Raw genomic sequence first — 12,498 nt, forward strand, 5'->3', positions numbered from 1 at the left:
CTGCTGAGGCTACAAGCACCCTGGGACAGCAAATGTTCACTGAGCTGACAGGAGTATCCCCCACCACTCCAAAGCCCAGCCCTGCCATCTTCTTCGCTTTTAGTTTGAGCCGAGATAGATTGCCCTTGTAACAGGGGCTAATAATGTGCCGCAAAAGGCTTTTTAATGGGGAGGACTTTGATAGGTTTTCCAGGTGGGTAAAGTAGCCACAAAAGAAGAAGATAAAAAGTAATGGTGGCATGTGCATAAAGAATGGACACACACATCAAGCTCACAAATAAAATGTGCATTATACCTGTCTGCTTGTTTTACCAAATTATTATGGCTGCAGCTCTCCAAAGGCAACCTGTAATATGTCGTGAGGGGGGAAATGAGGATGGTGGGAAAAGTGGGAGAAAAAGAAAGAGAATAGCGAGGCAGCCGACACACTTGCTGACAACAAAGTACAGCCCATTAGGGAGTGACAGTGATATTGTTACACACATCTTTACTGTCTTTAACTACTGTCAGCTCTCTTAGGTGACAGCAGCTGCCATCACACACGCAAGATTGAAGACGAATGCATCCGCAAGCATCACATTCGCACAAAGACTTGGAATTGTACTTCACCTGCTTCTACTACTAATTATGCACTTTCTGGCAAGTGTAAACACGCAGTCAGTATAGACAATACATCAAAGCAACTCACACACAAACAGTATGATTCATATTTAATGAGAGATGATTTATTTTCTTCATATATAACTACCTTGTTTTTTGTAGAAATGTGACTACTGAAATAAATAATAGAACCGTAGGGAAAGAAATAGGGGAAGCCGGGGAACTCGAGAGTGCTGGTATTGATTAAGATGCTAGTAATAGTACTGGATTTTAAGATTTATAAAAACAGTCAAAACAGTACTTCACTTGCTTTACAGTGTTACAACACGAGTTGCAGGCAGGCCTCACAGAAGGTTAATAGTGATATCCATGAAACTAACCAGTGTGCCAATTAGGTGAAAAATGATTGGCCAAGTCTAGAACCCAAGTTTTTAAAAACACAAGCTGGAGAATGTTAATCTACATATTCAGACATTTAGCTATTAAGTTGGAATGGTAAAACTATAAACAATGAAGTACACAACTCTATATGCTGCAATATTTTGACATTCCAGATTCAACACATTGGACTAATTTCACCGGCGGCTCGTAAATGTGAGTGGTTCTCTCACATCCTTGAGGTCAGCAAAATGCAGTAAATTAAAGCTTGGCATAAAATGAAGTGGATGTCATGTAAAGTCACATTTCACTAATGTTCTTGGTCATTCAAATGCATGTTTTAAAGAGACATGAGGCTGACCTGTCAAGAAAAATGGACTTTAAATGATATAGACAGAATACTTGTAAGTCCAGGTCTCACTAATATATTGAAATATTAATGTGTACCTCCATCAACGCGTGAGTGAGGGATATTCTAATAGATAATTAATTATTCATACCCATAAATAAAACCTGCGTACCTAGATTAAGACTAAAACTCGCTACAATGAGGGTTTATAAGGACAGTTCATTAAAATATGCATGGAAAAGGTTTCTGCATGATGCCCCATCATACCTGCAAATTTTGCCCTAAATTCCAAAAATCCTGATTCCCCAAAAAACAAGTACAGGTCAACTATATGGTTATGCATATAAGATACATTTGCAACATTTCAAGCAGTGTTTGCATTATCCAAGTCATCTCACACACTTCAGTATGGCCGGTAAATATGTATGAGAGGTCTGGTTAGAGTGGTGCTGTTGTCATAACAGACTTTTCAGGAAACATAGTATAATTGAGTTTATGTTATTCAAACATATGTCTTTTGACATACTGAAATTCATTGTGTTAAGAAGTAAACCTGTCTTGACATATTTAGCATTTTATAATGCAATTAATTCCTTATACTGTGTTTTATTATAAATGATCATGTGCATGTAATTATTATTATTATTATCAGTTCAGTTGAGATGATTAAAAATATTTTTTTCTATACTTTGGGATAATGACTAACGTGTCTATGGCATCATTATATGGGTAGAAATAAAACAAGGAAGGCAATTTAACTGTGACATTTTTGGGGGCCAAAATATTGATAATGATCCTGTCTCAGAGAAAGTTTGATTAAAATTTTGTACCAAAGGAATCGCTTCATGCTTCCCGATTCCCAATAATAAATAACAGGAGTTACATTTATCAAATCAATTACAATTTCACATGTACTGTATCCTTACCCTGTACAGTGTGTGTGTGTGCATGCTTGTGTGTGTGTGTGTGTGTGTGTGTGTGTGTGTGTGTGTGTGTGTGTGTGTGTGTGTGTGAGATATTTCATAAAAAGCTTGCAACACATACAGAATGAGTATAAGAGAAATGGAAAAGAAGGAAGACATCAAAATATCCCCTCTTTTCCGTTACCTCCATCTCATAAAAACAACGGGGACAACTGAGCCTGCTGTGCCCTCCTGTGGCCACGGTTGTGAATATTGCCTTGTTACGACATGGCTTAATTGCAGTCCTGCTGAATTGAATTACCCTCATTTGCACAGTTCTTCTCTTTAAACTAAAATCAGCATCTCTTAAAAGTCCATTGAATTTGAGAAAGAAAATTATATGTGCTACTAAAATACTCTACAGTTATCAATAAAACAGCTATTTATTGTTGGGATAATTGTGAATAGGTACCATGAAGATGAAAAACAGTTTAAGTTCATCTGTTCGCAAATGGTGTCAAGATCAGTCAAGTTCAATCGTACAAAATATTGAAAACTTATTATCCAGCGTATTTCTCTATCGATGACATGACACAAGCATGCATGGTGAGCAGCAGCAAACGGTTTCTCCCTGTCGTCTCCGTCAAACAATCTTGTCAGACAGTTTGTACTAATTAGGCACACACCTACAAGTTAGTAAGAAATTGGGACTTTTTTTCAGCTATTTTGTCAAACAGCCACCTGCCACTTAATTTCCTCCCTAAAAGCAGTAGAACCAGCAGCCACTTGGAAATCAGTCAGTCACCCTGTCAGCCAGACAGCAAACCAGTTAACCTTTGTCACTGAATTTACCATTCAGTTTCACCACCAGCACCCATCCTCACAGTTTAGCATAGTTTATACTATATAAGCAGCTCTGAATAGCACACATGACCTTTCTCAACTTCACGTAGGAAGTGGCAATTTATTATTAACAAAGAGGAATGAATAAAAAGCAAACCATTATAGGAAGAGTCTCCTCACGTAAACATAAATTGACATGTACGCTCACGCACAAACAAACACACACGCATGGCATGGTCGATGACATGTGCCCATCTCATCTCCTCCGCCCTTGGAGAATCTAAATGCAAAATGTATGTGCATATTTTTTCATAGCAAGAGACATATTAGAATTTTTCTTGCAAATCCCCCATCTCGTCCCCATTCACCAGCTCCCATTCGGAGGACATGAAAGTGTCTGAAGCGCATAATGCAAGAGGAATTAAAGGATCCCTTTGTAGCCCCGAGTACCAGGGGCCATCGTAATGACGAAAGGGCTTATATTCTTTGTACACTCCCTTTTACAAAGCTCTGTCTCTGCTTGTCCGGCTGTTTTCATTTTTCTTATTATGGAAGGTGTTCTTTCATTAAATATTCATGGGGTGAAAAAGATAATGATTACATGTTTGTTATTGAAAGGGGCATTTTAAAGAGAAATTTGTTGGTAAGAGACATGTGCCCTTGTTTGTGTTGCTATGAAGGTCATTTTATTTTATTTTATTTTTTCACTTTGAATTTTTATGTTTAAAAGCGTATGGCAGATTAAATAACTTTTCTTAGTTATTCCATCTTTTCTAATGTTTCAGATGGGGAATGGGAGAGGGAATTGATTGAGAAACCAATTCATGGTGTCAGAAGGAATCCCACGTGACTTCTTGACTGATGTTAGTGATGTCATCATAGTCAAAATATTAATATTCTCACGCCAATTGTTAAACAAAATATCACTAGAAGAATCTTACTTTGTTTCTGAGGATTTCAACAATGAGATTTGCAAGTAATAGATCATCAGTGTAAAATGGTGTGGCTTCAACAAGAGGGTAAATATAAATTGTTTCACTAAATATGATGTGTTTTATATTTGTTTCATGAATTCCCGTCTATACTGTATATATATTCATTACCTAAGTTATTGAATACTCATTCTGACGATATTACTGTATGCTTAAGTGTGCTTAATGTTCAGAACTATCACAAATTGTAGAAACATGAATTAACTAACTTCCATCATTCAAACTAATCATTTTAAGTGATGCATCGCCATAAATATGCTTAGAATGCCGTCCAAAAACAGTACTAAAAAATGTCCACTAGAGGGCAAACTTGCACCATTAAAAGAGAATCCCAAAGAATGCAAAGTTGTTTTGAGGTAAGGTAAATTAATTTAGGTTCAGAATTGTTTGTTTGTTTGTTTGTTTGTTTGTTTTGGGGGGGGGCGGCAAAGTTAACCAAGAAATCGCAATAACCACCCCAGTCAGCATTTTGTTTGAGATTCTTTCTGAAGTAAATGCGAGAAGAATACTAATCATGCGCCTCAAAACTAAAAAAAAAAATCTCTGAGGTCTCTGCTCACATCCTCACAGTGTTAATCTACTGTTGTTTTTAGTGTTAATTGTAAGAATGAGCTTCAGAATATGGTCCCCTGCTGTGTGATCATTTAGCTTGCCTGATTCCTAAACACTTCTAAAAACATTTGAATCACCATGATTAAAGTGTTAAAGAGTTTGACAAGGGGAAAAAAAGGTTTTGACTCACCTTTGTCACATTTTTCCACTTGCTTGAAGGTCATGTGGAGTTCAGTGACAATTGACACTCATTGTCAGGTGACCCTGAAAGCCACCCAACGTCTCTGTCAATGTTGTGGTGCTTTCCATCATCTTCAGGTTCTGTGGAAAAAAATGCAATGATTTATTTAACTAGCCCAGATAATGACCACTATAAGTTCAAATTCAGATGGGTGGTGATAGCTGCATCAAGTACATAATAAGCTGAGTCAACAATAAATACAAAAGTGATTCCAATCACTTCACCCAAAATACAGTAAATATCTAACCTGACATGACGTTTTCAATTTTTACTATTAAGAGGTCCATTTGTGAATGGGATAAGTGCATACACCACCACAGCTCCAGCTGAAAACATATTTGTGTTGGCTCAGTAGAAATTTAATTAATCTGTTTTTTTTATGTTTATATGTTTTGATCAATGATACAAATTTATAAATAAAATGTCAAATAAAGATGTGTTGTTGAAAGTCAGTTTGTATGAATCAGTGAGGCCAAGTCAATTGCCGAATAGCACATAATGAAAATCAGATGTGATTCACATTCACATTATTTTGATTGATGGTGATTGTTAAGTTATCGCATCAAACAGTAATCAATCAAAACTTCTGAATTAATTTGTGCATCAATTACTTCTGTTTTATGGAATACATTTTCATACATCACATGCCATCGTGTTTTGTTTCATAGGTGTGTTTTCAGTAGCTTCCCACTGTGATTTTCCCCCAGTGTCTCTCGCTGTTTGATGCTTCCAGACCAATATTTTCAGGTTCACTGACACAAACGCTTAGGCAACCATGACACCTTCTGTAAACTTGCACTCTCAGACCTTTGAACTTCAAAACCAAAATAGAGCTTTGTTCCTACAATATATGGCACTCTATTTGTCTGTGATGGTGAATTAAGCTGATGGAGGTGGTGACCTATAATGGTTGTTTATTAATTATTATTTTTCTATGGTGACCTATAATGGTTGTTTAGCAATTATTATTTTTCTATGTATGATAAATGACCTAAAGATTATTGTTAGATGGCTAAATGAACTAATGAAAAGAGAGGGATGTCTCTGTTACTTTAATTTCAATTATATGACTGGCCGCACAGCGTCAGCTGCTCCCCTCACAGTCAAATTTTAAAACCTGGTGAAAAACTACGTTGTTTGTTGTTGTTTTTTTCCGAAACTATCACTAAGGTCTTTTAGCACACAAGCCTGGAACTGACATTGTGGAGAAAAGGATTATGACTGGCAAATACGTTCTAACATGGCTGCAAGAGCAATAAAATGTATTTGCAAGTACCATCCATCCATTCCTCATCTGAACCTTTTATCCTTGCCCAAGTAAAAAAAAAAAAAAAAAAAAAAAAAAAGACAAAAAAAGCAATAAGAATACTAAAAATTATTGTTAATTTGCAATTCTACACTAACCCTAGGTGCATGGACAGAGGCCTGTTGTGTGGGTTAGAGTGCTGTAGCGAGACAAGCAAGCACTATTCTGCCACCAATATTGGGACATGCAAATGTTTGGGTGGAGCTAAAACAATTTGCTGCCGATTTGTATCCGCTTGGACAAATAGCTAGATAGCTAACGGCCCACTTTACCACACTTAATCAACATTTAGGCAAGACGCAAGTGAGCAGATTTCTTCTTCTTCTTAAGCCTTTTTGTTCCTTTCGGAACATAGGCCATCGATGAAGAGTTGCAATAGTGATGAAGATGAAGAGTGAGCAGATTTACAAATCCTATTTGTATCTTGCTCGTGGCCACTCCAGCCCAACTTGGGAACCAAACCTGAGGGCCTGCAGTCATAGGTCGCATTCTTAACCATTTGTCTAATTAAAATTCATCATCTCTGAGAAACAATTATTTTATTGAGGCAATGATGAAGGGGGGTATAATAACGGCACTGCTTACACAATACAGAGGTGATGAACTTTAGCAGGCTCTTAGTCCTGCAGAGTGTCATAAGACTGGCCACTTTGGTTTTGGGTTACACCCCTCCAGAGATGCTTTTTCTGCCCCAGTGATCACAAAAACCTGATGACCAATAATTAGCACAAGTGTAGAGCTCCTAATAGAAAAAACACAAACTGGTTCGGTAAAGGCCAAAAGCCAAACGTATTCACATTTGCAAATATTTACACAAAAGATTAATCCCCAGTGGGTGTAGGTTTTTAATATCACACTTTAACCACAAATGCATCAATCCACTGAGATATCCGTCCAAGCTTTTACGTTTGTTTAAACCTGCAGCCATCAAACTTGTTGGCAACTACCATCTCCCTTTGCTCCACTCTCATCTTCATCTTTCTCTCCTGCCGACCTTCACGCTTGCTCCCTGTCAGCTTCCATCAACTTCCCTTTTGTTAAGCACAGAGAGGAATTTTAAAGCTGACGTCCACTTACGCATCCAGACCACAAACATAGGAGCACATACTCTATGTGCAGGTTCCCACTCAAATAAGGACATAAGTAATTGAAATTCACTTAGCAGAGCTTCAAACACAAAATAAAATCCCATCACACGCACGCGCGCGCGCGCACGCACGCACGCACGCACGCACGCACACAGGAAAAACCATAAAGGGGTCTAGATAAAAATTTAAGCAGTTGACAGTGAAACATAAACTCACTTCCACTTTACAGCACCAAAGACCAGAACTTTTCATTCATTGTTATCATGCATAACTTTCTTATTTCATGAAAGCATTACATAAATGCTGTCTCTTTTTTAATAAAAGAGAGAACATCCATCTATGATGGAATGAAAGAAATTCACTTTGAGTGCCAAGTTGTTCCTGGCGTCTGTCGCCAGATGGAAGACAGACAGGCATGAAACTGGTCCATCTGATAGTCAAACCAGCGAGCAGGCAGACTGGGAGGTGTAAGTCTGCTAAAGGATTAAAAGGTCAGATCCTTCACAGCACTCCGTCTGTATACAGACACTGGGTATTTATGCTCATTCCCTTTAAACAGTGTTTATTCTTTTATAGTGTATTTAGTTTGCGTTTAGACTCCCAAAGCCTTCTACTTTGCATCTTTTCAACGAAAATGTTTGCAAATGATCATTCAACTGTGACCAAAATATTTGACCACACTTATGCTAAAAATGTTTTCTTGTTGTACATAATATATGTTCCTTTTGTGAATTCATTTCAGAGGAAATATCATACAGTGTATTGTTTGCAAAAGCTGCCACTCTGCGCCTCCAAACACATGGTAAGAATTAACATGTTATCATTGGTCTACCCAAGATTGTCAAGCTGAAGAATAACTCTGGATCAAGTATACCGGTCGAGAACATATTTAATCAATGATTAGCAACTGGCGGGCTGGGGACTACATGTGGCACACACACACACTAAGTGGCTCCTTGAATATTATTTTCTCTAATGTTATTTCTTGTTAAGAGAGATCATAAATTGTATTTAATAGTATTTTTTCTACAACAGTGGACCCCAACATAGTCATTTGTAGATTTTTTTTCTCAATAATGTTCCCATTTTTCTTTCAGTAAACCTACCTTTAGAAATATAATATTGTTCAGTTAATATTATTGTTCATTTAATATTGTTCACTATCTGAGAGATTTTTGTTGTTGTTTTTTATGGTGAGACACTGACAAATATCAGTTTGATTTTTTTTTTTTTTTTCCATAACATTCATTTTGAATCAAAACAGAGTCTGCAGGCACACTTAATGGGAGTGGATAGTTGGCCAACTTTCCAAACCACTGACAACCATTTGAAATATCCCATTCTCTTTCGTACAGATCCTGAGCCATGCACAATCAAATATCCCCTGCTGTGATTCTGCAATCTCATGGTTTTCTTTGGGGAGGATAAATTGCTCCAGTAATATGAAACAAGCACTCCCAGTTCGCTGACTCCCTCACCCTTGAGTAAGTCTGTGAACACCTGTGGTGAGTTGAGGCATTCTGGCAAGTTTCCTATCAGAGCATCTGCTGAATATAAGCAAGACGGGAGAATGGTGAGTAGTTTGAGCAGAGTCCGAATTTTTATTTCTTAAATCAATCGCAAATGATTCAAGACCTGCTGGAGGGAGGATTCTACAGTGCTTATTTGGGGATTTTGGTTGCAAGACTTCTGAAAGCTGAATTTCATGTGTGCATACCATAATGCAGAGAAAATTACATTTGCTCAATACAGTAAGATCTCATACACTATTTGCAGTACAAAGCTGAGAAGAAAATTACATTGTCAAATGTAATAAAGGAAAAGGGACTGTTGGCACTAATATCCAGCTATATTATACATGATAGGTGCTGTTTGAAGTGATGTAGCACTCAGGGATCGTTTGGGTGCAGTTAATTTTTATTTATTTTATTTCCTGTCTTATCGCATCCTTTATGCAAGTTAATGTTGATCCAACTTTGACAGTTTGGGTTGTCCCGTACAGAGCAGGACTAAACGCCGGGCATAGCAGGAAGCTTTGCGTCTTCAGAGACAGATTAAATAATTTTACAATACCGTATGGTGTTTCCTCTATCTATCAGGAATATAAATAAATCAAAGTGTCTCTCACTGACCAGGAGAGGACATCCATGCCATCCATATCTAATATAGAGAAAGTATTGATAGGCAATGCATATTTTCAATGTCAGTCAGCCAGTGTTAATGAAATTCAATGTTTGCACACAATTAAAAGCAATTAGCATGGCTGAGAAGTCATTGTTTACTATACAAGTCATACTCATGATTTCATGAAAATAAATGCATGGAGGTTTTAAAATTGTGAAATAATTAGTAGATATTTTTATGTCATTATGGGTTATAGATACAACTTGAAGGAATGAGAAACCAATTATAGTATGCAAAACAGTGTTGTGACAATCAGTGCAGGGGATAAAAGGTAAGTTAATTATGATCGGCAAAATCTTGCATTTTACTCTTGATGCTTTGATTGAGTATGTTGAACTTCTGGATCTATGTTTCTTTTTAAGAAACCAACAGTGTGAATCATATGACAAACAATACTGAGGGGATTTCAAGTGACATCACCCCGTGATGTTCTGATGACTGTGCTATGCGCTTACTATTTCTTGCGCATCCATTCGCGTGAGAGAGAGAGCGAGAAAGAGAGAGAGAGAGATGGGGGGGGGGGCAAAGTGGCTCTGAAAAGGACTCTCTACTCTGCACATTAAAGTAGGCAATGATCCATTCATCAGGACTTCATTTACTGGGAGAAGCGTACCTGGCACCTGGAGACACGGCGGCTTTGTAACTGACCTGCGCCGAAAGGATGCGTCACTTGTGGATGATGTTACTTTTCCATTTTGCTTGCAGTCTCGCATTAAGTCAAGTAAGTTGCAAGTGCGATCGCTCAGGATGCGTGCAAATGCACTGTGCAATTGCAGGAAGTTGTCAATTAACGCACCTGACAGCGTGTCTTATTAGGATTTATGTGTCTCACATTTAACTTCTACAGATTCGTTACGTTTTTTATTTTTTATTTTTGCAGGGCGTTCTTTTAAATTATGGTGCTGCAAGTATTGAGTCAACCGGCTCATCGGATCTACTTCGTTCTCTTGGTTTACCTCAGCACACAGGTATTTTGAGAAGAATTATAATTTGGACTGAGTTATTGTCTTTTTGGATATATTTCCTGGTTTACTCATGCATGCGCTCTTAAATTTAAAGAAGTGCCTCTCCTCACCGCTGCGGGGCATCGTGCACGGTTTATTATACATCACCATTGAGAATCTGCAGCAGATTGCGTCTTTCATAGCGTGATTGAGGTTGACAGATGTAGTTTAATTGCACAGTCATCAAATAGTTAGGTTCTCCATCAAATAGTTAGATTCCTTTATGAGAATAGTATTGTGATCCAATGCCAAACAATTGTGCCAATGTCATTTTCTGAAGACAGAGCAACTGCTTATTGACAGATATTCATCTGTTTTATGTTTTCCCACTGCAAATCGATGTGGTTTGCTGCATCAGCAACTGTTTTGGCCACGCAGCCATGTGGATTAGTAGATTGTTTGTTATGTTTCCCAATTGGCATGATAAGCAGACACTGTGACAAATAAACCCTCCAAAACTCAACTCATTGTGTGTTAATATGGGCTCTGACTATTAGCGGTTCTCTTGCATGATGTTATTTGGAGATCTTTTGGGTAGTGCTAATATGCATAGAAGGTTGCAAAAATGGGTTGGAAAGGAGGTCCGATGTCAAAACTACCAAGGTACTCACTGGTCAGACCTCATATAAGTGTCTACTAATGGCACTCAGGAGCCACTAAACCAACAAACGAACCACTGCATCTCGTCACGTTCCATCAGACAAGATATGTGTGCTTGTGTGCTCAGTTCCCGTGGACTCTTTGTTTGTATACTGTCAGACATGGGTCGCTGCAGATGGTTTTTGAGTCAAGGGGTGTGGGGGACAAACAGGAGTGGACTTAAATGTGTGTGTGTGTGTGTTGGGGGAAGGTAAATGAAGATCGTTAGACACATTTTGCATTTCGTCTAAGTGCCTTCATGTCTGCAAAGTAGACTCTTCAGACTTGAAGGATTTGAGGGCTCCTTTGGGGTCTTTGTGGTAAGATCACACAGCTAAATAAAACTTCAAGGCCGAGAGATGGGCTCCACATTATGACCACCCATGCTAAAAAACAGCAGAAGTAGTGCATGTTGTTTGAAACAACTGCACCCATTAATAAGCATAAGTCATGTTGAGAAAATGTGCTCCATGTCAGCATCAAAATGCATCACAGCTTCAAACCACTGATACGTGATACTGATGACACACTGTCTGACACTGTCTATGTTAAGATCTCTGTGCTATATTTAATCGATATTTGGGTATCTTAAAACAGGTCATAATAATTGGTAAGTGAGACTGGCTTTTGTTGACCGCAAGTTTTATCTATTTATGATGGCTATTAGCTAATAATTCTACTGTGTATCACTTTCCTTTGGCACGACAGTTGTACCATCAAGTGTACCGCTATAACAAAGTCAACAGTGAAATTGAGTATGTTTGCTTGCTGGTTTCTTGCAGACTCAAAGTTCATCAAGTACATTTTATTAGCTTCTAGAACCAAGCATCCACTTTCACCATCATAGACATTTGCATGGAAGCACTTAAAAACGAGGCTGGTTAATAACTGGTCAACATAGAGCTAAGAAATGTGGAGACGAATGGAACAATATGGGAAAGTCATTGTGTTGTGGTCCAAAAGGTTAACATGTTTGGTTCAATTACCATGGGCCATTAGTAAAGTAGCTGGGCTAAGAGGCCTCTATGACCATCTGCCTTTGTGACCTGCAGTTACTTGACCTCAGCAAAGGTTTAAAAAAAAAAAAAAAGCAATAGTAAAACTTGATTCACTCGCCGCTAAAGTGGCTTGGTTGCAAATTGTTTTTCTTGAAACCCTTTCTTGTTTTGAAACATTCCAATAAAACTAGGGCAAGTATAAAATGTAAAGTAAGAATATAAATACAAGGAACTTGTCTTTTTTTTAAACCGCTAAACACCGAGCGTAAACTGAATACTGTGCTGTTTGTGCAAAAAACAGTTGCCATGATTGGACTTAAGGCTGTCTATGACTACCAAATAAGGTGAAAACATAAAATATAACAGAGAAGTATTAAACAAATGGCAACCTGGACCAGCACATGGACTAAGTTGCTAAGTCA

At 38.0% G+C, this 12,498-nt stretch overlaps 2 protein-coding genes across 3 annotated transcripts in view; one reads left to right on the forward strand and one right to left on the reverse strand.

Annotated features, from left to right (window-relative positions):
* irx2a (iroquois homeobox 2a) overlaps nucleotides 1-10,221 on the reverse strand; it is a 209,656-nt gene extending 199,435 nt beyond the window's left edge. Inside the window, exons 1-2 of the mRNA XM_049729563.2 lie at nucleotides 10,084-10,221; nucleotides 4,807-4,937 (exon numbers count right to left, since the gene is read on the reverse strand). The gene's annotated coding sequence lies outside the window, so the exon portion shown is untranslated. The remainder of the gene's footprint in view (nucleotides 1-4,806; nucleotides 4,938-10,083) is intronic.
* Nucleotides 10,009-12,498, forward strand: part of LOC125974765 (A disintegrin and metalloproteinase with thrombospondin motifs 16) — a 31,234-nt gene continuing 28,744 nt past the window's right edge. For both annotated transcript variants that reach the window (XM_049729561.2, XM_049729562.2), the window contains exons 1-2: nucleotides 10,009-10,156; nucleotides 10,316-10,403. In XM_049729561.2, the coding sequence (XP_049585518.1) occupies nucleotides 10,097-10,156; nucleotides 10,316-10,403 (148 nt within the window). In that variant the 5' untranslated portion in view covers nucleotides 10,009-10,096. The remainder of the gene's footprint in view (nucleotides 10,157-10,315; nucleotides 10,404-12,498) is intronic.

Source organism: Syngnathus scovelli, chromosome 9 (genome assembly GCF_024217435.2).
Source record: "Syngnathus scovelli strain Florida chromosome 9, RoL_Ssco_1.2, whole genome shotgun sequence".
NCBI lineage: Eukaryota > Metazoa > Chordata > Actinopteri > Syngnathiformes > Syngnathidae > Syngnathus > Syngnathus scovelli.